The sequence below is a fragment of the Sebastes umbrosus genome, chromosome 20 (genome assembly GCF_015220745.1).
Source record: "Sebastes umbrosus isolate fSebUmb1 chromosome 20, fSebUmb1.pri, whole genome shotgun sequence".
NCBI classification, from domain to species: Eukaryota; Metazoa; Chordata; class Actinopteri; order Perciformes; family Sebastidae; genus Sebastes; species Sebastes umbrosus.
Window position 1 is genome coordinate 5,861,896 of NC_051288.1, and position 26,145 is coordinate 5,888,040.

Consider the following 26,145-nt stretch of genomic DNA (forward strand, 5'->3'; position numbering starts at 1 on the left):
AAAACAAGTTATGCGAGAAGATGATATACGCCAGCAAGAGGGATGAGTTCATCTTCAATGTTCTATAAAGGAACATTTAAAAAAAAAGGTACATGTAGGTGTGTCTTTAACAGGTCCAGCTGAGTACTGGACTACAAGTTCCTTAACGGTGATCCAGAGATATTAAATCAAGTATAAAAACCTGTTTTTTGGGGGAAAATGCAACATTATCCTACTTTAGGGAGTTTCCAATCATTGTTGAGCTGGGCAAAATTAAATTTGCAAATAGGAAGTCAAACTTGCTCACAGTAATGATGTGCTCCATAGGCTCCCAGTAATCACTTATAATAGCTTATAGGTGGTCAAAGTCACATGCACGTGAAAACATATGTAATAACTTATAACCAAAGTAAAATCTAAAAAAAGTGTTAAATGATTAATAAATGAATTTCCAAGATTGTTTTCCCTACTTATTTTTTTAATTCACAGATATATTTAGGGCTGTCAATCAATTAAAATATTTAATCATGATTAAACGCATGAGTGTCCATAATTAATTGCGATTATTCGCAAACTAATCGCACGTTTTTTTATCTGTTCAAAATGTACCTTAAAGGGAGATTTGTCAAATTGAATACTCTTATCAAACATGGGAGTGGACATATATGCTGCTTTATGAAAATATATGTATATATATTTATTACTGGAAATCAATTAACAACACAAAACAATGAAATATTGTCCAGAAACCCTCACAGGTACTGCATTTAGCATAAAAAATATGCTCAAATCATAACATGGTACACTGCAGCCCAACAGGCAACAACAGCTGTCAGTGTGTCAGTGTGCTGACTTGACTATGACTTGCCCCAAACTGCATGTGATTATCATAAAGTTGGCATGTCTGTAAAGGGGAGACTCGTGGGTACCCATAAAACCCATTTTCATTCACATATCTGGAGGTCAGAGGTCAAGGGACCCCTTTGAAAATGGCCATGACAGTTTATCCTCGCCAAAATTTAGCACAAGTTTAGAGAATTATTTAACCTCCTTCAAGACAAGCTATGACATGGCTGGTACCGATGGATTCCTTAGGTTTTCTAGATTCATATGATGAAACTACTTTAAAATTGAGCCCGCTACAACCTAAAAATCGCAAGTTGTGTTAATGCGTTAAAGAAATTTGTGGCGTTAAAACAAATTTGCGTTAATTTTGACAGCCCTAGATATTTTATAAACTTCCAAAGGCATTTTTCTGAATCCTTGTTTATTTCTGCTCCTTGCATTACATGCTCAGTGATGTAACCTACAGTATATATGCATGTTGGAACACACACAAGCTTCAACAAACTCGAGAATGCCCACATCTATTACGTTATCCATATCTCTCTGATGAGCTCCCCCTCTCTGTTGATGCTGCTATAGTTTCTCTTCCTCTGGTTTTAGGGGAGAGGAAAGAAAGACACTCCAGGCAAGAAGCACACTACACCGGTGTGATCCCCAAATACATGCCATGGGAGAAAACACAAAGTAAAAGAAAAAAAACAGAAGTTTTCATCGAGTTTCCTCAAAGTTTCCTCCTCCTCTGCTCTACTTTCTCAGCTCCCCTCAATCTCTCCTGCCTTTATGATCACCTCCAGGGTTGCGCTGTCACTCTCTATCACCTCTCACCTGTCACCGCTGTGTGTGAGAGCATGTCTACATGCATGTAAATGTGTTAAAGGGTGCACACACATATGCGCCCCTGCGTCGCCATTTGCCGCAATTCTTCCCAAAGTGAAAGGACATATAAGTTGACAGCTTCCTGGCTGTATCAGATGCGACAATTCTCACCCTCCAGCTGCTTTACCTTCCTCTCTCCTCCCCTACTTGCTCCTCCTCAGTCCTGCTGGGCTTCGCCGGGCCCACACACACTTAAATGTGGGTCAGCGCCCACTGACTCAAGGGTTCGGCTATGTTCTGTTTCGGTTTGTCTTTGCGGCTGGTCTGTTTGTCAGGGTGAAGCAAAAATGGTTGACATGTGAAAAGTTGAAAGATTGCCAGCTTTCTATCCGTCATAGCTTGAAGGTGGCATTTCCATTTTTTCAGGCTGTATGAAATAGCTGATTCCAAGATTAACATTTTGTCTGTCACAGTCAAACTCAGTCAAAAGTGAAGTTCACAGGACCAGCAGACACACAGTGAGTTGGCCCCTGTAGCTCCATTTCATCCTTCTCCAAAACTTATAATGGGCCATCTGTCTCCAGCTTCAAACAGGCAAACCAGCTAAAAACAACCCAGATAACTACGCAAGCTACTTGAAAACTTTTAATTCAGCACAAAACTGCATTTCTTCCATTTTCAAGGTGGCTGAATAAAGTGAAATCACTTGGCAGCCTCGGTGCCAGAGGGGAAGGCTACGAGTTAGCTCGTTAGCATGAAAACAAAACCACTCAGATGGTATTTACGTCAAACAGCTGATTAATACTTAAATTAAACTATATAGGGTACTTGAGGAGTGAAAAATCCCCCAGGAAACACGTTTCTTTCATTTTCAAGATGGCCTAAAAAAAGGAAAACCACATCCCGACCTCTGTGCTAGAGGGGAAACTAAACAGGTTAAAGCAACTGCTCACACGACTGAACAATAACCCAGATAACTATCTAGTAGCAGTAGGCTACTTCAAAACTGATAAGTTACCATAAAATTGCATTGCATTCATTTAAAAAGGTAGCTGCAAAAACAAAGAATAAAGAAAAAAAATCCACATGGCAACCTCTATGCTCGAGAGGGGAGGACTACAAGTTAGCTTATTAGCATGAAAACAAAACCACACAGATGCTACCTGCATCAAACAGCTGACTAATATGTGAATGAAACTATATAGGGTGCTTGAGGACTGAAAAATCTCCAGGAACCATGTTTCTTTCCGAGGTGTCCGAAAAAAAGAAAAACCACATGCCGACCTCTGTGCTAGAGGGGAAACTAAACAAGTTAGCATGAGAACACAACTGCTCGATATGCAGCCTGCATCTAACAAGTGAATAATACCCCATATATATAAATTGAGCTACTTCATAACTGATAAGTTACCATAGAACTGCAGTGCAACCTTTTAAAAGGTTGCAAAAACAAAAATAAATCCACATAGCAATCTCTGTACCAGAGAGAAGAAGACTACAAGTTAGATGGTAGCATGAAAACAAAACCATACAGATGCTACCTGCACCTAACAATCAAATAGACTAATAACCCCGAAAACAATAGCTATAGGCTTCTGGATAACTGACAAATCACCATGAGATCATATTTGTTTATTTTCAAGGTGGCTGAAAAAATATTAATAGCAACCTTTGTGCTTTAGGGAAAGGCTAGATACGATACAATACGATACGATATGATACAGTATAATACGATATGATATGGTAAGGTAAGGTAAGGTAAGGTACGATACGGTACGGTATGATACGGTACAGTAAGGTAAAGTACTACGATACGATACGATACGATACGATACGATACGATACGATACGATACGATACGGTAAGGTAAGGTACGGTACGGTATGATACGGTACAGTAAGGTAAGGTACTATGATACGATACGACACGATACGATACGCCTTTACTGATCCCCTGAGGGAAAAATCAGTTGCTGCGAAAGCACAAAGACAGAAATAAACACAGATACATAGAGAAGTAAAAAATAAAAAAGTGAAAAATAAGAATAAGAATAAATAAAACAAGAGATAAATACAGAGATAGAATATAGAAGTAAAAATGAACTATACAAGAGCAATCAAAGTTACAAGGCAAAGCGATGAGTTTTACATGTTAACTCTTTTAGCTTTAAACCACAACCACTCAGATTCTGCCTGCATCCAACAGCTGAACAATAACCCACATATACTGTAGCTATGTAGGCTACTTGAAAACTGACAAATCACCATATGTGTCATCGTTAATCCTGTTGGTCATGCACATTATAATCACAGCTCTCTACATGTCTAAGAAATGAGCAGTCAGATTTAAATGTACTGTAGGTGTAAATGCCTCATCGCCTTCATGTTTTTTGGGGGCGGTTCAATGACAAAAATCCCATGAAAAGCATGTTTGACTTCATTTATTTGGTGCACAAATAAATTGTAGAAGTAAGTTCCCGTCAACCTAATTGTCAATTTCATTTTTTAATATAGGCAAATAAATGTTATTCTTGAAAGAACATCTCATCTAAAATACTAATGATAAAAATGTACATGGATTATTGGATGGAAAGAACTGAAGTAACAGCTGTGCCTGACTGGCTAATTCTAGAGAGAGACTCTTGTAAGAACACCTCATTACTCGCCTTATTATGCTCTAGCCTGCCATACTCAGATCCCATTACTAAATATACTTCTAACCCAGTTGTTATTCATTCTTTAAAAATGTGGAAACGATTCAGACAATCCTTCTAGATCTGTAATTTCTCAACACTTGCTTCCTTTGTAAAGAACCATGCATTCCTACCGCCTTTGACGGATGCCCTATTCAGTGCTTGGCACAGAAATGGGATTTGTTCATTTAAAGGAATGTTCATAAATGGCTCATTTGCCTCTTTTGAGTAGATTGTTCAGAAATTCAACATACCCATGTTACACTTTTTCAGATACCTACACATTCGCAGCTTCATGTCTTCAAATATCATCCAGAAAGGGAAAGATAGGTGACATATATTCCTTATTAATGAGAGAAAATATGACAAATCTTAACTCCCTTAAAGATCATCGGGAGGGGGATCTGGGTATTGACATTTTAGACACTATCTGGTCAAAGATGATGAGGGGAATATATTCATCTTCCATATGTATGAAACAAACTGTCATGCAGTTTAAAATTTTCTTCTTTAACTTTGTTAAAAAAAAAATGTATATGAAATTTCAGAGACATTAGAGCAGATATTGCATAAAAAAATGTAAAAGCAGAAGTACCAACCCGCTGCAGAAAGACAAAACTACTTCTGTGTGCAAGCTTTTGTGTGTGTATGACTGCGTTCGTGTGTGTGTTTAAGATGCAAGTTGTCATCTTCTCACTCTCTATCAGTAATCGTCAGCGACAGCGAAACTGGCTTTAACTGTATGAAAAGAGGGAGCGATGAGTGACAACAGAGGGGGGGAAATAAAGAGATTGTGACACGGAGATATCTGCCACAGCCGTTTTACTTTTTCAGTGGATTATCTAAAAGTTTTGCTTTATAGATAAATGGCATGAAGGATGGTGTCTAGAAACTGGAGAGAGGCCGGAAGAGACCAGATCTTTCCCTATGTGTGTGTTCGTGAGTGTGTTTCTAGATAGTAGTGGTATCTGTCACTAAAAGTAGTGACTTTTATCTGTCAGTGTTTATTATTCAAGCTCCACAAGCTTCTTTGCCATATAATGGCCATTTTCATACCAGGATATTATCAGAAAAATAAAAGCATACAAACATTTTTTTCATTATTTAACTGGAACCCCAGAGATAAATTGGCATATTTGTGAAAGTGCATTGGCTTGTGCAGTTACAGGATCAATAATGTGTGCATTAAGGCATGAACAGGACACGAGGATGTACAGGAAACATGTCTACTGTATGTCCTGAATGTAGATGTACTGTATGTATTCAGGACATTTTACATTAGAGTAATCAATGGGGTCACTCTGCAGTGAGACGGAGAGAGTTACTGTAATATTAGTTGTAACTAATCACGGAGTGTGTGTGTTCTGATCTGGGAGGAGTAATTGATTGTTACAGGACATTAGCAAAGTCTCATCTCAGTGTGGCTGTAATGTGATGGGAGAACATGGAGGTTCTGATGATCCCACAGATCTCACACACATCGCCGTTACGTAACGTGTTATAGAGTAATAAAGAGTCGTGGGAGATGAGATGAAGATTACTTATGAAATATATACTGTACATATCACATAGTCGATAAAGTTTTCCCCAACAGCAGAACTTTTTCTCGGTCGCAGAAAAACAGGAATCAGTTTCTGTAAAATCTTTTGTAAAAATTGCAGCCCAAATTATCAAATTTACAGCAAAGTTTCCCACATTTTCCAATGCAGTTTCTTGTTTCATTTTCCAAATCATGTCTGCACATAGCAGAGAAAAAAGATTGTTACAGAATCTTAATTCAAGGCAACAAAATCCCTTGGTCTTTGAAGGCATTTACAAGTATCTTGGCTTGTTGAACTGTGATCCCACGTGGCTTGGACTCATAGCGTGGACCAACCCGGTATCACGCCAGAGCGAGTAATAGACCCGCCTGTCCACCAGAAGATAGTGTGTCAGTGCCACGTTTTGCCTTGCCGAGGCGTGAATATTACATGTGTGTATGAAGGTAAATTAGCAGCAGTGGGCAACAAAGCCTCTTAGTTAGGTTTTTTGGAAAAACATCATGGTTGACCTTAAAACAAGCACGTTAACTACGTGCAATACATGCTGAAACAACATAAAATAAGTATGGAAAACACATCTCAAACGTCAATAAAAAACACGTCACATAAATAACTTAAAAAACAAAACACCAGTCTCGAACACCGGTCTCCTGGTTGAAAATCCTGTGTGTGTTGGACCCATCCACCTCCACTCCCGCCCACACACCATAAGCCGTCTTTTTCACTTTTTATTCTCCATCACTAGCTGTGATCGTGGCATTTTTACGCAGATGCGTAAAAAACATTGCAGCCAGTACAGACTACATGGCGTGCAAATGACACGCCAAAAGCAAAAATGGCATCCTTATTGCACACTTTTGCCTTGCACATTATCGTGTCAATCATACGTCTTTTCGTGCAACCAGGCTGCGTAGACTGGATCGTTTTATGGAGGGAATTGTGACTATATTTGCAAGCATTTTTGTTCAGTTTGACAATGTTTTTTTAAATATTTTGGGGACTGGAACAAATGTGCATGCAGACTGGCGAACTGTTGAATTTGTGGTCATTCTGGCAACCGAAAGCTCAGAAATTTCTAGAGGACTGATTACAGTAAGTTAAAGAATTTTGGCATAAGTGACTTCTTTGTGGTAGTAGTCAGAGAGACGTGCAAAAAAAAAAAAGCAGCAGCAACAGGATGACAAATTGTAATGACATCATAAAGGTATTGACAATATATGGAAACTGATGCAGGCTGCGATTTATTAACAAACATGCACCTGGTCATTCATAATATCACTGATTTAGACGTTGTCGTTTGAAGCCACCACATGCCTTTACTGTCAATCCATCCCACCCTGCGAGTCTTAATCTTTTAACCAGCTGCACGCCCATCTACACTCTTTCAAAGGCATCCGCAGAAACTCTCATGAAGCTCAGCCAACGCTCCGTAAACACTACATAGCCCGGAGACAGGTGCCGTTTTTGTTGCAGATTAAAAGTCCAAATCAGCAAGTTGTTTGAGCGGCGAGCCAAGAGAAGAGTGTGCCGAGGCCCGAGGCTCTGCACGGCAATGAGTCAGAGAGGGGATGAGGAGCAGAGAGAGAGACTGGAGGAGAGGAAGACAAATGATATGGTTTAAAGAGGGAGGGGGGGGGAGAGAAAGAGACAGATTTAGGGCTGAGTTTAGGTGAGGGAGGGGCAGAGAGAGAAAAAGAATTAAAAAAAACTGAAAGGAAAAAGAATTGAAAACTGAAGAAAAAAGAAGAGAGAAAGCGATTGACATCTCTGCAGAAGAGGAACAGAAATCGTTTAAAATCTTTTTGTTGTGTGATGCAAATGTTTAGGAGGGGATAAATTCGCGTCATAATCTAATGCACACACGCATGCACAGTGTATATAAAAGGATTCACAATAAGATGATTAAGATCTGAATGGATTTGAATGAATGAATATAACACTCAAATTAAGGTTCCACAAATAGAATGTAACTCATAAAAGAGTGATTTTTTGTTATAATTTATCTTTTTGGTGTTTACTTTCTTTTGACATGTCTCATTTATAAATTTAGTTAGTTAGTTAGTAATTTCCTACAACCAAAAAATGCTCCAAATTCGACTGTTTTCAGCTCCTTAGATGTGCGTTATCAGTCGTTATAAACCTCATAGATGTGAGTCAGTAGGGGCCTGCTACACCTACTACGTTGTAAAAGTGAAAGCAAAACTTAAAGGCGACACGTTCTGACTAGGGCTGTCAATCGATTAAAATATTTAATTGGGATTAATCACATGATTTTCCACAGCTAATCGTAAAATAAATCGCTTATTTTTGTATCGGTTCAATATGTAAAGGGAGATTTGTCAAGTATTTAATACTCTTCTCAACAAATGAAGTGGACAAATTTGTTTGCTTTATGCACATATTTTATTTATTTATTTATTTATTTATTTATTTATTTATTTATTTATTTATTTATTTATTAATAAATCAATTAACAACACAAAAAAATTACAAATATTGTCCAGAAACCCTCACAGGTACTGCATTTAGCATGAAAAATATGCTCAAATCATAACATGGCAAACTGCAGCCCAACAGGCAACAACAGCTGTCAGTGTGTCAGTGTGCTGACTTGACTATGACTTGCCCCAAACTGCATGTGATTATCATAAAGTGGGCATGTCTGTAAAAGGGAGACTCGTGGGTACCCATAGAACCCATTTACATTCACATATCTGGAGGTCAGAGGTCAAGGGACCCCTTTGAAAATGGCCATGCAAGTTTTTTCTCACCAAAATGTTGCGTACTTTTGGAGCGTTATTTAGCCTCCTTTGTGACACGCCGGCATGACATGGTTGGTACCAATGGATTCCTGAGGTTTTTCTAGTTCAATAAGATGCCAGTATCTTAACTCTTTAAATCCTGCTACAATCTCCGAAAGATTGAATAGCGGCCGGGCCTTATTGTGGTCCGTCTGATTAATGCCTTAAAATGGCGTTAAAATTAATTTGCTTTAAGTTATTATTATCACATTAACTTTGACAGTCCTAGTTCTAACACATTGTAAAACTGAAACGTTACGTTTTTAACACAAACAAAACAGCTTCTTTAGGTTTACACATCAAAACCACTTAGTTAAGTTAAGGGGAAAAGATCATGTTTTGGCTTAAAATATCTACGTTTGAAAAGTGAAAGTCGTCGCTGTCGTCTTCTTTCATTCCTTCATTTGGTGATCGCACATGTGAATCGATGACAAAACCTACTGGTTGGTGTAGCAGGCCCACACACTGACCCACATCTAATGACTCACATTTAATGACCTGATAACAGTCTAATTGGCTGAAAAATACGCCCAGAAATATAGCATTCACAACTATATTTAAAATAGAATTACTATGTTTTAAGAATGATTATTACTACTGGTCTTGGGAGTCAAATACAAAGGTCATGCATGCAAACACTTGACACACATGTACCATTTGTCTACATGACATACTTGTGGCTGATAAAACAAGCATGATTATGATATCTGACACTGAAACAGCCCCGCAGGACACGTTCTGTGACACTATGACTCCCTGAGATCACCACACACACAAACACTTTGTAGACGATCAGAGAAGTGGCCAAAGGGACTCACTTTTCTTTTTGGCAGGTTGAAGTGTGAACAAACTGCCCCAGGTCAGGTCGGTCATACTCGTGGTCGTGTGTGTTTTGTGTACCTGTACATATCTGTGTGTGTGTGTGTGTGTGTGTGTGTGTGGTAGAAGGAGCGAAACACATGAGCTTCGTTAGCGAAACAGAGGCACCAGTGTTTGAATTATTGATCAAGGGAGTGAATACCATCAACACTGTAAATTCAGCATATGCACAGGGAGCGGAAATGTGTTTATTCAAAGTGATGAGTATGCCTGTGTGTGTGTGTGTGTGTGTGTGTGTGTGGGTGTGTGTGGGTGTGTGTGTCTGAGATGCTGTCAGTCCTTTGCATTTCTTGCATCCAAACACAACAAGCCCTGAGTCCAAACATGACCATATTGCAAGAAATCTTGCCCGTATGTCGCTCAGTAAAAAGGCCTCTAGTCAAATACAGCTGACTGGAATTTATCGTAGAGGACACACAACAAAACGCAGCTTGAAGATGAGCCACTTTCAATGAAAATGTGTCTCTGCGAGTACAAACTGACAAAACTAAAACCAGTAATTAGGGATGTTGACTATGAAATGAAATGCAGTAGAAAAAAAAGACCTCTTCCTAAATTTAAAGTCACACGACAGAAATCGTTTAAAAATAAAAGCAGCGGCTTCTGTTGTCTCATACATGGACCACAACGCCTGATTCCTTTTCTGCCAAATCTAACTCATAACCATTGCTAGAAATGGTCAACTCCTTGACATAAGTGTATGGACCGCCCAATATTGTAGAGCAAAACAGAGGCAAACTAGAATTGAACTCGTGGTTGTATGCCTCCACCAACCAGTCAAGTTGCAGTTTACATCCATGTCTGTCCAAAATGTCATCACTTCATCATTTTATCCTATTAAACATTGTCATAATTAAAGCATGAATTCTTGAGTTATGGCCAAAAAACGAGTTTTGTGAGGTCACAGTGACCTTGACAATCAAAATCCAGTTCATCCTTGAGTACCACTGTGCGCTCCAATACCCATACTACCATACTATTTAGTATGCCAGAAAAAGATTTAGTATGTCCCAATACATAGTATGTCAAATGCAGTATGCCAAAACTACCAGGATGTCCTATTACATCCGGTCGCATTTTGCAGTATGCAAGCCAGCATGCTTTCCTGGCTATTCTGACCCACAATCCTCTGTGCAGTGGACATACTGTATGAGCAAGAGGGTCAAAGTTTAAGACACAATGTTATGACAGAGTTGTATACATGTAAGGATAGCTGCAGTGTGATTATAGCCCAAGCGGACATGCCAAATTTGAAGAAGCTCCATCCAGACGTTCCGGAGATATCGCGTTCACAAGAATGGGACGGACACACGGACGGACGGACAATCCGAAAACATAATGCTTCCGGCCACGGCTGTCAAAATGGCTTTAGAAGTTCGCTGGCTATTGATATGATTGTATGCACATGTGACTTCTGTTAATCTCTGTTATACCTCACTACACACCCCACAGATGTACTTCCACACCACCACCTCTTTTCAAACTTGATACATAACCACAAACACACACATTCACACACAGGCAACCTCCACTCATAGTGAAAACACGCTCCGCTGGGATGAGAAGATGCACTGTATATCAAGTGCTGGCATGTGTGTTGTAGTAGGGGGTGGGGGGGATGTTCCAGCTGTTCAGAAAAGCCCTATCAGGAGACCAACTATACACATCTGGATAACAGATGATGTTTGTTACTGCCAGACAGATGTGAACTCCAATGTGAACATATAATGTCATCACATTTTATTGATTTTTAAGTTGAAGGATGATATGTTAAAGCAGCAGTTGGAGCAAATATGATTAAAAAACGGTCACTATATCCTGACAGTAGTGCATGAGACAGGTAATCTGAAAAAAATCATGTGCCTCTGTGTACTCCGGTACTCCTAATGGCATCCGCAAGATTTCACAGACCGAAGGAAAACAACCAAAGTCTCTCGTCACGGGCTAGATCTTATAAAGCCTGAAAACAGAGCCATGAGGAGGTGCAGAAGTCTGGTTTTCTCTCAGAACACTTAAATTACAAAATGCTTAAAGGTTATTATAGATTTTTTGCCCAATGACGGCAAAAACATTCTACAGTAATCAGGGCTCATACAAGTTGAGCACTAATTTACGTTCAGTGTGTGTGTGTGTATGTGTTGTTCTCCAGGACACTGACAGACCTGCTGAAGCAGCAGGGAGCTGAGGTGAGCTCGGTGGACAACGCCGCGTCCAGTTCGCCCAGCGGAGGGAGAGCCAACGGCATTTCAGCCAGGATGCTGCGCAGCAGGAGTGGTGAGTACTGAGAGAGAGCGTGCAGGCTCATGCACACAGGTAAATTCAGGGTAAAATACAATATACTACCAGTGCTACTATCCGAAGTATGGAAAACCTGTATATGCTTGTGTAAGTGAGAAAAATACAGTGTGTGTGTGAAGTCAGTGAGAATCACACTCCCATGCCAAATATATATATATTTATATAAAAAAAAGACAAAATGACTGTTTGATGTTTCTCTTTTTCTCTATTTGCATAATGTACGGTCACACATGCAGTGAATTTCACTCCATTCAATTTCCATGACAGAAGAGATGAAATTCCATCCATCCATTATCTAAACCCGCTTATCTAGTGCAGTGTATCAGTTCCAGGCTGATGTGAGCTGGGATAGTCTATCACAGGACTAACACATATTGTACAGACAGACAACCATTCAACATTGAAAATTCTCACATTCATATCCAACAGATTTTTAGGGTCCTGAGGGTAAACTGTTTAAATGTAGAAACTTAAAAAAAAAAAAGTAGGATACTGGTGAAAAAAAAAGCCTAAAAGCATAAAAACAGCAAAAACCCAGTTGGTTTCTTTGGTTAAGACTTTGTTCGTAATACAGACAGAGAGGAAACTCCCAGAGCTCCCTTGAGTTTATTTTAAAAATGTAGGGAAGAAGGTGAAAAACACATCACTGGCTATCTACTGCTGCTGTTCCCCAACAGAGTTCAGACAAGAGAAATTATGCCAGATTTTCTTACACCACATAACGCAAGACAAACAACCCCTATCTTACTTTTATTTCCACAAACACAAACACACTAACACTTTATCTCTCAGATGATCTCCAGTGTCTTGTTTCAGTTCTTTATTCTGATATTTCAACTAAATAGGGAGAGGAAGACACAAAAAGTGTCAAGCTAGGCTTTTTAATTTGTTGCTATGGAGACGAACTTCATTGTTTAGTTTTATTAACCTCACAAACCCAGGCTGTGTTCGAAATCACAAACTAAGTACTGCATAGTAACGTACTGCGTACTACATACTGCCTACTAAATAGAGGATGAGTCCTGGGATGACGTATTTTTGTAGGCCAACCAGGAAGTGAGCATCGCCCTGGTTCCCTCAACAAAAAGCCAATTGGATTCTTCCATTAGGTTTTAGATTATTGCAGAAAATAATCCCTGTGGCAAACAAACGTTTATGATACTTACACGTTTTGTTCAGCAAGATAACCTTCACTAATGAACACCACTTTTATGATTTTTGAAATGTGAATGCGATCACCAGAAGTAAAAAGCTTACGTTAATGTAAGGCTATAAACAGACTACACCACAGTCGCATGACCGCAGGTATACACAACGAGGCTGTAAAGGCAAACGAGTTGGTGTGATGACGTTTAATAGTCTCATTTAGCCACTTGTTATCAACCGGCTTTTTTTTTTTTTTTAGAATATTTTATTTTCAAATTTTTTAGTTAACCAAATATACAAAACATACAAAACACAAACAAACTCACACAAACATGGCTCCAAATTCCCTCCCTATCCCACCCACATACAAACTGATAAATAACCATACTCAAGAGGAAAAGGCTAGTTAAATATCAATTAAATTAAAAAGGATAAAAAAAGAAAAAACAAATTAAATATACAAATAAAGAAATCATAAATAACGAGATGTAGTGTTCTGACTTATTCAGAAGATTAATGATGTATCAAGTCTGATAATTTTGTTATATTAAATCCGATATAGGTGTTGGTAAGGAGTCCATATAGGTTATATGTGATTTTCAAGTGGAATGCAGCTGTTCACTTCTAAAAGCCATCTAGATATGAGGAGATGGGAATCAGACTTCCATGTAATTGCTATACACTTCCTGGCGATGCATAAAGCTATTTCTAAAAAAATACTTTTTTGATAAATGTCTTAAAGGTGTACTAATGACTGTGAAATTCCCTAATAAGCAAATTTGCAGTTCCAATGGGAAGGTAAATCTTGTAGGTATTGTCATGATGTCAGAGAAGTCCTGCCAAAAGATATTAAGTTTTGTACATGACCAGGTGCAATGCAAAAACGAGCCCTCCTCTATACCACATCTAAAACACATATTTGATATCTCAGGTCTATATTTATGCAATCTCTGTGGTTTGATGAAACCGAACTTTTTTAAGAGACATAAAGGCTTCAAAATTCATGAGTGGGGTATTTATTGTTATACATAAATATTATATTATCTAGTATACATCCAGGTATTTCTCGCGTACACAAAATATTATAATATATAATTATAATGCTATAATACATTGAAGTGTGAACATACTCAATTTTACATCATACTTAGTATGAATAGTATGTTAGTATGTGATTTAGAACACAGACCCAGACTACATTTTCTGACTCTGCAATGAGATTAAAATCTGGAAAACACCCCGAAGCAGGAAGCTGTCAATCATCTATTGTGCAGCTTGCTTAAAATCTGACATCAATGAAGTAAATTAGTTTCTTTTCTGCAATATATATAGATATATATTTTATTTTTATTTTTTTGTAGCAGCTGTAGATGACTGCCAGAAACTTCCCTTTCATTTTGGGTTAGTTTGGTTTAATTGACACAGTTTTTCAGTACTCCTGGCTGTTGTATGGACATCAAAATATTTGCCATCCACACGCATGTTTTCACTCAGATTCAACGCAGAACAATGTACAGGGCGTTTTAAATGTTACACATTGTTGGCACTGGCTGGTGAGACTCATTTAGGTATAGGGCTGAGAGGAGAGGACGGAGAGAGAGAATTGAACAGCAGAGCATCTTCATCTAAAAGTAGAACACATGCTTGTTGCACGTGCAACACACGTACGCTGTCTAATTAGTATGTTAATGTAAGCAGGCTGCACCCCTACAGGCGGCATGTGCCATTTTCCGTACATTCACTATATACATGCAGACACAGCAGTCTACATATAACACAGGTACATGCCACTCTATAGAATGAAGGGTAATAGTGTCATCATGTTTTTTAATGTTTGGACTGTAAAAGTGCAACTGATGTGTGTCCCCATGTGTGTGGATTAGTGTGCCTTTTTTTCGTGCGTTTGCATGTGAACATGTGAGTGTGCATGGGTGTGTGTGTGTGTGTGTGTGTGTGTGTGTGTGTTAGAGGGAGGGAGAGGGGTGTTTGATATGAGAGGCCCCCTGCGGAGAGCATCTCTCATCTCTTGCTATGAAGAATTTCACACACTGCTAATGACATGATATGACATACTGCATGTGGCGGAGAGCGTTTCATTGATCATAAGTCACTTAAAAAAAGAGGGAAACGGATGTTTGTTGGGCAGCAGCCTTATTGTTTCATCTCCTGAGTAACGGTTGCTTGTGGCCGGAGAGCCCGTAGTACAGTAATAAGCACTGAAGTGGATGCACAAGACTATCTATCGAGTTGTGATGGAGTGAATAGAAAAAGGGAGTCAAGTGGCTGGTCTGTAATACTCAGATACTACACATACTTCATGCCCCTGCAGTTATCAAATCATAAATATTAATGGACACATATCAGTTAATCTCAGCAGCTAAAATGATCTCTGCTGGCTGATTGGAAGAGTGATGAAATTACCTGCTTGTTATTCTTGGTTGGAAGGAAAATCTACAGAGGTACGGTGAGACGTATGCAGGTATTGACATTTGGATCCCTGGGAAGTGCAGCATTCAGACAGTATTGGGCACGTTACCTGAAAAATGACTCATTACATATTATTCATTGAAAGAATTAATTATATTACTTTACTAATTATACAACAGCAAAGCAATAAGTTACATTACTCGTGACTTAACTGTTTACACATGTGACATATTTTGTACTTAAAGCAATAGTGTGTAGGATTTAGTGGCATCTAGCTGTGGGGTTGCAGATTGCAACCAACTGAGTACCCCTCCGCTCATCGTCTCCCTTTCCAAGCGCGTTGGAGAACTACGGTGGCCTTCATCTAACGTAAAAAATGTGAAAGGCTTAATTTCAGGTGATACTGATGAAAACATAGTCATGAATATTATATTCCATTTCTGCCAATAATTCCCCCTAAATCCTAAACACTGGTCTTTTAACGTGTGTAGAAACAAAAAGAAACATTGTGGTTTCACAAGCAGGCCGCCTACATTTTGAAGGTATTTACTGACTAAACACAGCTAACGACAGCTTAGCCACGTTGATTACTGAATGTAGGCTTACCAGTGACTAATATTAGCAAGCCAGCAAACAAACCTGTCCTTTTCAAGTGTATACAGGCCTTAAGAACCTACAACATTGGTGTATAAATAGCAGTATAAGGCGCACAAATAGCACGACATTACACTGACATTTCGTGTGTCCTGATGACGCATTTTAGGCTTTTTGCGTGTCATTGTCATTTTTGTCATTTGCGTGCCACTTTTCGCAGATCATTTTTTACGCCACACAACAAAACTACAGTAACATCCGCAGTTAGATTGAGGCAACAAAACCACTTAATTAGTTTTAGGAAACATGTTTGGCTTTAACATAAGTAGGTAAACTAAGAAAAATATGTACAGAAACAACATAAGTACGGAAAACACATCACAAATGTCACTAAAAAAACATGACAAACGTCACTATTGTAACTTACAAAATAAAACACCGGTCTCCTGGTTAAAAGTCCTGTGTTTGTTGGACCCATCCACCTGCCCTCCCGCCTGCCATAAAGCAGTCTTTCTCACTTTTTATTCTACGTCACTAGCTCTGATCGTAGCATATTTACGCAGAGCGTTTGCATTGCAGTCAGTTCAGACTACATGGTGTACAAATGACACGCCAAACGCAAGAAAGGCGTTCTTATTGCACGCTAAATACCTTGAATATATACCTAAATACGCATTATCATGTCATTCATACGTCTTTTTGTGCGAGCGGGCTGGTCCTCTAAATCTAGAGCTGTAATTCTTTACACTTCTCATTGCTGAAAAAAAAGAAATCACATTACTGCCCAACACTCCTCTGCTTTTTCTCTCAGTCTCTTTCCAAATAATTACTACATATGGGCTTTTCAGTCGCTCCTACACCCTACCAAGTTTCCTTCCTTCCCCTTTTCTAGCTTTTTTCTCTGAGCTCACTCCAGCTGTTCCTCCTGTTGCTGTGTTTAAAAAGGTTTAAGTCTTATTTAGTTGTCGACAGCGTACTGGGAAATTAAACATCTCCCATCGCTGAGAACCACCCACTGCTTTGTGATTGACACCATCATCCTGCAGCTTCTAGAGGGCCAGATGTCCTAAAACTACATCATGGTGGAGTCTTGCAAAGAAGCCAGCATGTACAGAAATGTTGAGTGAATGAAAAAGCTATAAGTAAATGTAGGCGTGGGACATGAGTGAGTCCACTTCTTAATGTGAAGTGACAGTGTAGCGAAAGGCAGGGGACCTGGCAGAGAAATCAGTGTTGATGATGATACCTATTGATGCTAATGAGTTCCATATTTATGCACATTACACCCGCTTCTTCCGAGAGGAGGAAAATGTCCACTGGCTGTTTGCGATCAATAAAAACAGATGGTAAAAAAACTTTGTCCAGCGGGCTGCTTCGTGCCAATAAAACAAACAAAATCCTCATCCTCATATCACATCTGAACTCCCTATGACAGGTATTGTTTGGAGGGAAAAAAGTTAACTTAGAAGTCATAACTTTGCCCGAAGACTGTTGTATAACTCATCTCCTGAAAGCTGTATTGTTTTTGGTCATCGAACGGTTTTCAGAAAACTCACAGGTTGACATTTGAAGGTCGACACGTCAGCGCTTCACATCATGAATCACCCCCCTCTGTGACCAGGGTTGACTCGTGTTGCTTTATTTGTTGCTTTAAGATACCGAGACTGTGAATTTAAGCTGGCACACGCTGTATGATGGGTATGCAAATGCAAAATGTAATGCAAAATGTTGCCTAATTGAGCCACCGGACAAAGTGGAACACTAGATAGATTGCCAGGGCAAAAACAGATGAACAGTATTGGTTTTTCCATAGTAGACAAGATGGCAGGCAGAGGCCTTTGGAAAAAGTAATGCTGTTTACACGGAGTAATTAAACACATTTGAACTGATTGGAGGCAAGTGTTAAAAGGCCTGCTGCCGTTCTCTCTGTGTCTGCCGTTCACTTTAAAACCAAACTACGTAACTGTTGGAAAAAAAGAAATGACAATATCTTCCTCCTACAAATGAAAAGATTAACTTAGAAGCAATAAAACACACCGTTGTATAGTTCAACACTTCAACACTGGGTTTTGCTGCTACAGCCTTAACTAGTCTGGTATGACCATTAGCTTGTGGTGGCTAATGTTAGCTAACTTTGGATAGATATCGGTGTGTAACTGACATCAGGCTACTGAGTACACACATTACTTTATAGGATGTTACCATAGAGTGTATATAAGAAGTGGACGTAGTCACAGTGGCGTCATCCATTGGTTTGTGGACTGCCGTTTCAAAGCTTCGAGTTTGGCATTTTGTCCGTCACCATCTTGGTTTTTGTTTTTTGCAACCAGAAGTGACACGAGAGAGTGGAGCTAAGTACAACTGAACGCTGAATAAGACATTTTTAGGCGACCAAAATGTTACAATTAACTTTCATGAACTGAAAACACACTGTGAAAGAGTTAAAGTTGTAAGACAAAAACACACCCAGACCGGACAACGCCGTGGTAGCGACCTGTTAATCACAAGGTAGCCACGCCCTAAAGCATCCCCTGCTTTATGGTCTATTTGACTCTAAATGGGACCATAATTTACTAAATGAACATCATGCTGTGTTGAAGAAGACTTGGAACTAGCGATTGAGACCATAAACTCATGTTTACAACTTAACTTCTTTTTGCAACCAGAGGAGTCGCCCCATGTTGGTTGTTAGAAAGAATGCAAGTTTAAGGCACTTCCGCATTGGCTTCACTTCTCAGACCTGGAAGTTGCCCCCCTGTATGTTACCGGATGCTTTGGCATTAGCATTTACTATTATCCTCCAGTTGTCACAGTGAAATGAAAAATATGTTTTCTATCCTGCTGTGTCCCTGTGTTGATTAGTCATTTGTCACTTTTTAGACTCTAAATGTGTGTCAAAAAAAACGTTTTGAGTATGTTAACATCAAAATTCCTTGTTTTTCCCCATTAAATTGTAGTAGTATCTTTTTAAGACTATTTTGAAACCATGCCCACATTTGAGCGATCCAATCAAATCTGATGGATTTTATTTAAATTCCTCTGGTAACTGAGCCGCATCCACATATTACAGGCCCGGTCACATGTGCGCGAAATTAACATTCGCCTCCCGTTCACTTCCATGGAGTTCAACTTTGGTGAACTTTCAGGCAAATATCGCCTCGGCAGGTGATCACCCTAACTCAGAAATACAGTACGTCACAACACTAAAGACGCTCTAACTTACGTTTCACTGTGACTTTAACGGTTAGAAATGCCAAAAACTCAGAATGAATCAGAATTTCTGTTTAGATTTACATGAACCATCAGCAGCTAGTGTTAACTGAGGACAAGAGTCAAATATTAGGCCTAAAAGTCTCCAACAAACATGACTCATTGCAGAGAGAAAGCTTGAAGCGAAAAGCGATGACCTATTTATCAAAGACGACTGCAGAAGTAACATGACCCAGTAGCAAATCACTCTTCCTAACACACATTTCACCTTTTTTTCTTCTTATACCCCGGCTGTCAGAAGAGTTGCTTTTTGAGCGCTATAATCTCCTCCAAAATGTTTTCCTGCACTCTTAACTCTTCCCCCGGGGGTCATGAGAGGCAAACTACTTATTCTTGTAAATTAATGATCTCAGTTTGAATCTTTGCTCCCCTGCTCGTGTCATGTTGATTATTCTGACATGTGTACGACCAAACTCAGCAGATCACGAAGTGAGGATTATTAAGTATGTAAGGGTGGGAGAGGGTTGTGTTTGTCTGCTCTGATTTTGCTGCAGTAAATGATGATGAACACAGACTTTCACATATATGATCTCACTGATGACAGACGCGGTACGCACTCTCGCTTTATCCTCTGCACTTAAGTGTGCTTACATGTACCGTCACTCTCTCTCTCACACTGACACACGTGGACGTTCTGATTTTATCATGGTGATGATGGACGCCAAGCAATGCACTCTCTCCTTTGTCACTTTCCCCACGGCACTTAAGACTGCTTTCATGTGTCGTTTCACACACAAACACACACTCGGAGGACACGCCGTACACAGCGACACGTGTTGACCTCCTCACTGCTTTTCTCTGTGTTTCACGGTCATGAGCATGCACAATAGCACGGTAGTGCAAACAGAAGCAGATGGCATAGGTGTGTGTGTGCACTTATTTGTGTAGGTGTGTGTGTGTCAGTGAGTGAGTGAGTGAGTGAGAGAAAGAGAGAAAGAGAGAGAGAGAGAGAGAGAGAGAGAGGGATCCCATTACATCAAAAACTCCTTTAAGTCCTCCTAAAAACTTTAACTCATCTTAAGTTGCTGACCTGAAAATGAATCTACTTGCCATCATTAGTGCTTCTCTTAAAACTCAGTTAACTACTTCCAGTCAAGCCGGGAAAATATCCTGCAGAGTGTAATAAAATGACACTGTTATTTTATTGATAACGTAGTACACACTGCACATGATGAGAGAAAAATATATCCTTCTTTTCAAGCAAAAAAACCCTGTTAATTAGATGTTTGATGTCCACACCGTATTGTTTTATTATTTATTATTAAATTTTGTCTTTTTTGAAAAGGAAAAAATACAGAGTAGCCAACAGTTCTGCCACAATCAGACGAATACTTTCTGTTGGTTTTCTTATTCTTTCCTTATTTATTTCTACCTCTTATAAAGAAAAGATGGCCACCTTTATAGAGCATCACTGAGTTGCAGAGAGAGATTGGCTGATAGGGCGTATTCATATATAAACTGATATTAAAGGCAATTTTGTTTCTTCCATGGTGTCCATGTAACGGTTAATCAAAGTCGTCCTCAAAAGACAGACTTTTACATGAGAAGTAACAAGTAATACCACTTCTTTAAAGATACAGTGTGTAACATTTAGGGGGCTCTATTAGCAGAAATGGAATATAATATTAATAAGTATGTTTTCTTTAGTGTATAATCACCTGAAACTAAGACTTGTTGTGTTTTCGTTAACTTAAAATGAGCCGTTTATATCTACATACTGAGCGGGTCTTCTTCACGGAGCCGGCTGCCATGTTTCTACAGAAGCCCAGAACGGACAAACACTGGATCTAGATTAGGGATGAACGATCTGACTTTTTCAGTCCCAATAGCAATACCGATACCTGGGCTTTGGATATTGCCGATATCGAGTACCGATCCGATACCATTGTTTAACTAATAAGCTGTATGCCTCACTGTGTGGAAGTGACTGGGATCATCCTTCTATGTGTAGGGCAACATCAGGCTTGACTTAAACATTGCTTTTCTAACTTTGTAAAACAAAATGTGACCAATAAATACTTATTAATATTAAAATAACAAGGCAAAAGTGAGCATGGCTCACATACCCCCGCTCAGTGCTTGACCCCTTCTAAAGTAGGGCCAAAGGTTTTGCCCTTTTGGAACTAATGGAACGAGTTCTACTCCGGAAATGAAATTGAAGTTGAAAAAAATCCGTTTTTGGCCAAAATTTCAAAAGTTTTGGGCACCATGGACTTCCCAAAAGGCACAACTACACCACACTGTCAACCATCATACCAAATTTGAAGTTCCTAAGTTAAATAGTTTCCGAGTTCTGCTCTGGAAAGGAAAGTGTGACACGCAAACGGACGGACAGAAGGACGGACGGACGGAAGGACGGACATGTGGAGACTACGTTGTCGCGGTGGTATAACAAATCATACACCAGCAACTTGGTAAAAAAATCTTAAAAATTAACAGGAATTACAATTAAAGCGTTAACATTTTAATGCAGCAACAAATTGGTCAAAACTTAAACAGGAATCGAAATTGCAGCATATAATGTATTTAGTATATAAATATAGAATTTTATTTAATAGGTCAGCCTCGTTGTCACTGAGCCAGTATCGGCCCGATATCCGAGCCAATATTGGTATCGGTGCATCCCTACTCTAGATAGGACCATTCACGTTTTCACGTTTCCACGTTGGCCTTTGTGATATGCAGTGGTGGAAAGTAACTCAATACATTTACTCAAGTACAATTGTGAGGTACTTGTACTTTACTTAAGAATATACTACTTTGTACTTCTACTCCACTCCATTTCATTGGGAAATATTGTACTTTTTACTTCACAACAAATCAGACTTAAATTACTAGTTACTTTGATTTGACATACAAAACATATGATCAACTTCTTAAACATGTGTTTAAGTATGTTGGTATAAAGGCCTGGCATGCCCTCACTGGTGTTTTCAGTTATGTTGCTGATAAGATTTTTGCATAGTGAGCACTTTTGCTTTTGATACTGTAAGTACATTCTGCTGGTAGTACTTTTACTCAAGTACGATTTTGAATGCAGGACTTTTACTTGTAATAAGAGTATTTTTACACTGTGGTATTACTACTTTTACTTAAGTAAAGGATCGGCGTACTTCCACCACTGGTGATATGCCTGAGCAACACACACATGTGACCGTCTCCAGTCCACTCTGGACCAAGTCGTTCTCTTCGTCCCTCAGATGTGTCAGCCTGTTTCTAAACTCCTGAATCGTTTAGACAGAATGATACAAAGGAAGCCTGATCTTCTCCGTTGTACACCTCAATCGACCGCTGTCTGCAATTCCCACTGAGAGAGAAGATATTACATAACTCATTAAGCAGCATTTCTGCCCTCTTGTTCTGCGCTTAAAAGATCCCGATGCCAGACGTTCACTCGGTGGTGCTTAATGGAGAAATTAATATGTGCAGCCATGCTGGAGTTTTAAAATCCACAACCCCCCGAACCAGAACCTCTCCTAATTCCCCCAGTTCCTGTTTTATGTATTGGCTTGCACACACACACACTTACATACTTACTTCATTACGCAATCATTCAAACCTTGTACCCTAAAAGAGGGTTTGGCCAAGCAGACAGACTCATTAATTGGTCTTGTTTGTATTTCTGCGTGAGTGAGTGAGTGAGTGTATGTGCACATGGGCATGAGGACATCAGCATGGGCATCATGTGTACCACTTCCTGTAAAATTAAGGCACAAAATGGTAAAAATTTAGTTGAATTTTTGAGAAAATCAAAGCAAATTTCTTATTTTCTCCAAAGCTCAATGCAAAATTGTGTTAAGAATCTTCTGTGGTAGCCTGGGTACAGCTAAAGGCTGGTCCACACGTAAAGATTTTTCAAATCTTAACCGATTTTGTAAATGTTAGAGACCCCACACATAACGACATGTTATGATAAATAAAACAGTTTTGTTCATATAGTGTGTGGTGAGCAACGATTTGAACAAAACAGCACACCACACACATACGGATTCCATTCATGAACAACCACTCCTGACTCAACAAAATGTGAATCTCGCAAAATTTCTCATGATCAAACGTGACTTTAGTGTAAACAAACATAACGGACAGGCAGTAGTTTGTTTTTGCACTACTTTGTTCTGAAAATTCACGAAGAAAAAATTTAATTAATGGATGACGTCATGTTAAATTAACGCTTGTGTTGTCGCCACAAATCAATAAGTTGGTCCTCCATTTCTGAGCTCCATCTTACTACTACTTTATGCTTCGTGTTTTGCATTAGCTCATGCATTAGCCACAGCCGACATGATGGCGATGGTTGTCCTTCTGCTTCGGTCACCTTTTTTTTAGTTTGCCAGCAATCTCAAATTTAGATACCAAAATCACTTGAAGAAGGACTTGATACAAGCCCGGGAGAAAGATGTGAAGGTACCGTAGAAATTTGACAATAAAAATTATATAAAATATTAAAATCGCCAAAGGACGACCAGTTATTTTCCTACCAGTGATCAGAGTTAAGTAGAGTTTTTAAATCTGAAATTTATTACATTAGTGCAATCTGATGCTGAGTGGAGAACGCACACACACACACATACACACACAGAGAAAACTCCAAAGACCTGAGCTTCTCATGACAACCAGTTAATATGATACCGCTGTGTCTTAATCAGTCATTTATTGCTGCTCCAGCAACGTCATAAGGAACAATAGACGATGATAAGAAGGTAGTAGACGATGATGATGATGACAGTATAAAAAGTTTTTTTTCCTCTTAATCCGCTAATCTGGCACATGATGAGAGGTCAGCACCACTGAAATACACTGGATGATTATCCTGTGTCTGCACACACACACAAACACACACACACACACACACACACGATGCATATTACAACATGTGAAACATCCTCCAAGCTAATCAGCTTAAACTACAGCACACAGCACATTGATAATAGTGTGTGCGTGTGTGTGTGTGTGTGTGTGTGTGTGCAGTGATTAAGGTAGAGGCTCAGAGTTGTAAGTGCAATGTTGTTACTGTAAAGACTAATTCTTGACATTTCTCCACCCCTCTGGCTTTAGCATAATTTTCTAATTTATTCCACCAGAACATCCTGCCATCCATCCTCCACATCTCTCTGTCTCTCTGCATCACCTAAACCACACATGACACTCTCTCACTCTTTCATGTGTGTGTGTGTGCGTGCAGTGATTAGTTTTCAGAAGTTGTGCCATGTACACCTGTTTCTTAACACTGACAGTCACAGATGTCATGAAATCTTCTGTCTATGATGCTATATGCTTCCAAGTGCTACACAGGCACACACACACACACATGCGCAAATAGATTTGACTTGTGCATGGCAAATCTGATTGCTGACAGTGGGTTTTGAAAAGTGAAGCTAAAGCTGAAGTGCCTTAAACTTATATTCTATATCCTCTGGTTGCAAAAAGAAGTCTGATTGTATAGAAGTCTATGAGAAAATGAGCCTACTTCTCACTTGATTTATTACCTCAGCAAACATTGTAAACATGAGTTTATGGTCTCAATCACTAGTTTCAAGTCTTCTTCAATACAGCATGATGTTCATTTAGTAAATTATGGTCCCATTTAGAGTCAAATAGACCATAAAGCAGGGGATGTTTTAGGGCATGGCTACCTTGTGATTGACAGGACGCTACCAATGCGTCCTAGTCGACACATTTTATTCTAATCTTTTCTTTTTATTTCTTATCTTTTCTGTCTGTATTAAAGAGTTTACTGCTTGTTCTTTATTCTATTCTACAATATGTAAAGCGTCTTTGAGAACTTTGAAAAGCGCTATATATATATAAAAATCTGATGTATCATCATAATTATTTGAGTTGTCCGTGTTTTCGTCTTACAACTTTAACCCTTTCACAGTGTGTTTTCAGTTCATTAATTATTATTATTACAGTTATTATTATCATTATTGTTATTTATTATTGTTCGGTTGTACGTAGCTCCACTCTCTCGTGTCACTTCTGGTTGCAAAAAAACAAGATGGCGACGGCCAAAATGCCAAACTCGAGGCTTCAAAACGGCAGTCCACAAACCAATGGGTGACGCAAGTTGGCTATGTCCACTTCTAATATACAGTCTATGATTGGCGAGCATATCAATACGCTTTACTGCCAATTTATCACACAAAGAGGCACTGACACACACAGAAACACACATTTTATAGGATGAAGATGTTAAAACAATAATGCTATTTATCACAAATTTTGTTGCTCTCATCCAAATGACCTTATAAACGTTGTTGTCTCTCTGTGTGTGTGTGTGTCAGTGTGGACATTCGTGAGCGCTACATGTGTGCCCATCCATCCCTGAGGCTGACATCAAGTGCGCTGGCTGCATCAATGGACTTCATTAATGCTAATAGCCGGGGCTTCACTCTCTCAGCTAGTTTGTTCCATTGTTCATTAACCTCACTTCATTTAGCATGGGACTGGCTGGCCGTCAGGGTTTGGGGCCGCTGTCTCACCCAAAGTCACCAGCCTCGAGGTAAAAGGGAGATAACTCATGCTAATCCGGCATTTATGTATGTGAGAGAGATCCCCGGTCCAACCGGTATCACAAAACAAAAACAAAGGTTGCACACTGCAATGAAAGCAGACAACCAGCTGACCGCCAACATGCACGCACATTTGCGCTTGCTTGACAGCAAAATAACTCCTCAGTGTTCTGTATTATAATCCAAAAATCATCCTGTAGAGACAAACAAAGAAATTAGCCAACCATGTTCAGCGCACTGTGAACACTCTTAATTATTTGCTTTGTAGTTGCATTGTTAGCTTGTGGTCTTAAGTTTGTGGGAAAAAAGATGGAGGTAATAAAAAATAAAGAACACCAGCA

The 26,145-nt window shown here is 39.2% G+C and overlaps 1 protein-coding gene across 1 annotated transcript in view; it reads left to right on the forward strand.

The window, feature by feature from the left end:
- shisa8b (shisa family member 8b) overlaps positions 1 to 26,145 on the forward strand; it is a 43,544-nt gene that overhangs the window by 8,644 nt on the left and 8,755 nt on the right. The window contains exon 3 of the mRNA XM_037754068.1: positions 11,704 to 11,828. Coding sequence (XP_037609996.1) covers positions 11,704 to 11,828 — 125 coding nt within the window. The remainder of the gene's footprint in view (positions 1 to 11,703; positions 11,829 to 26,145) is intronic.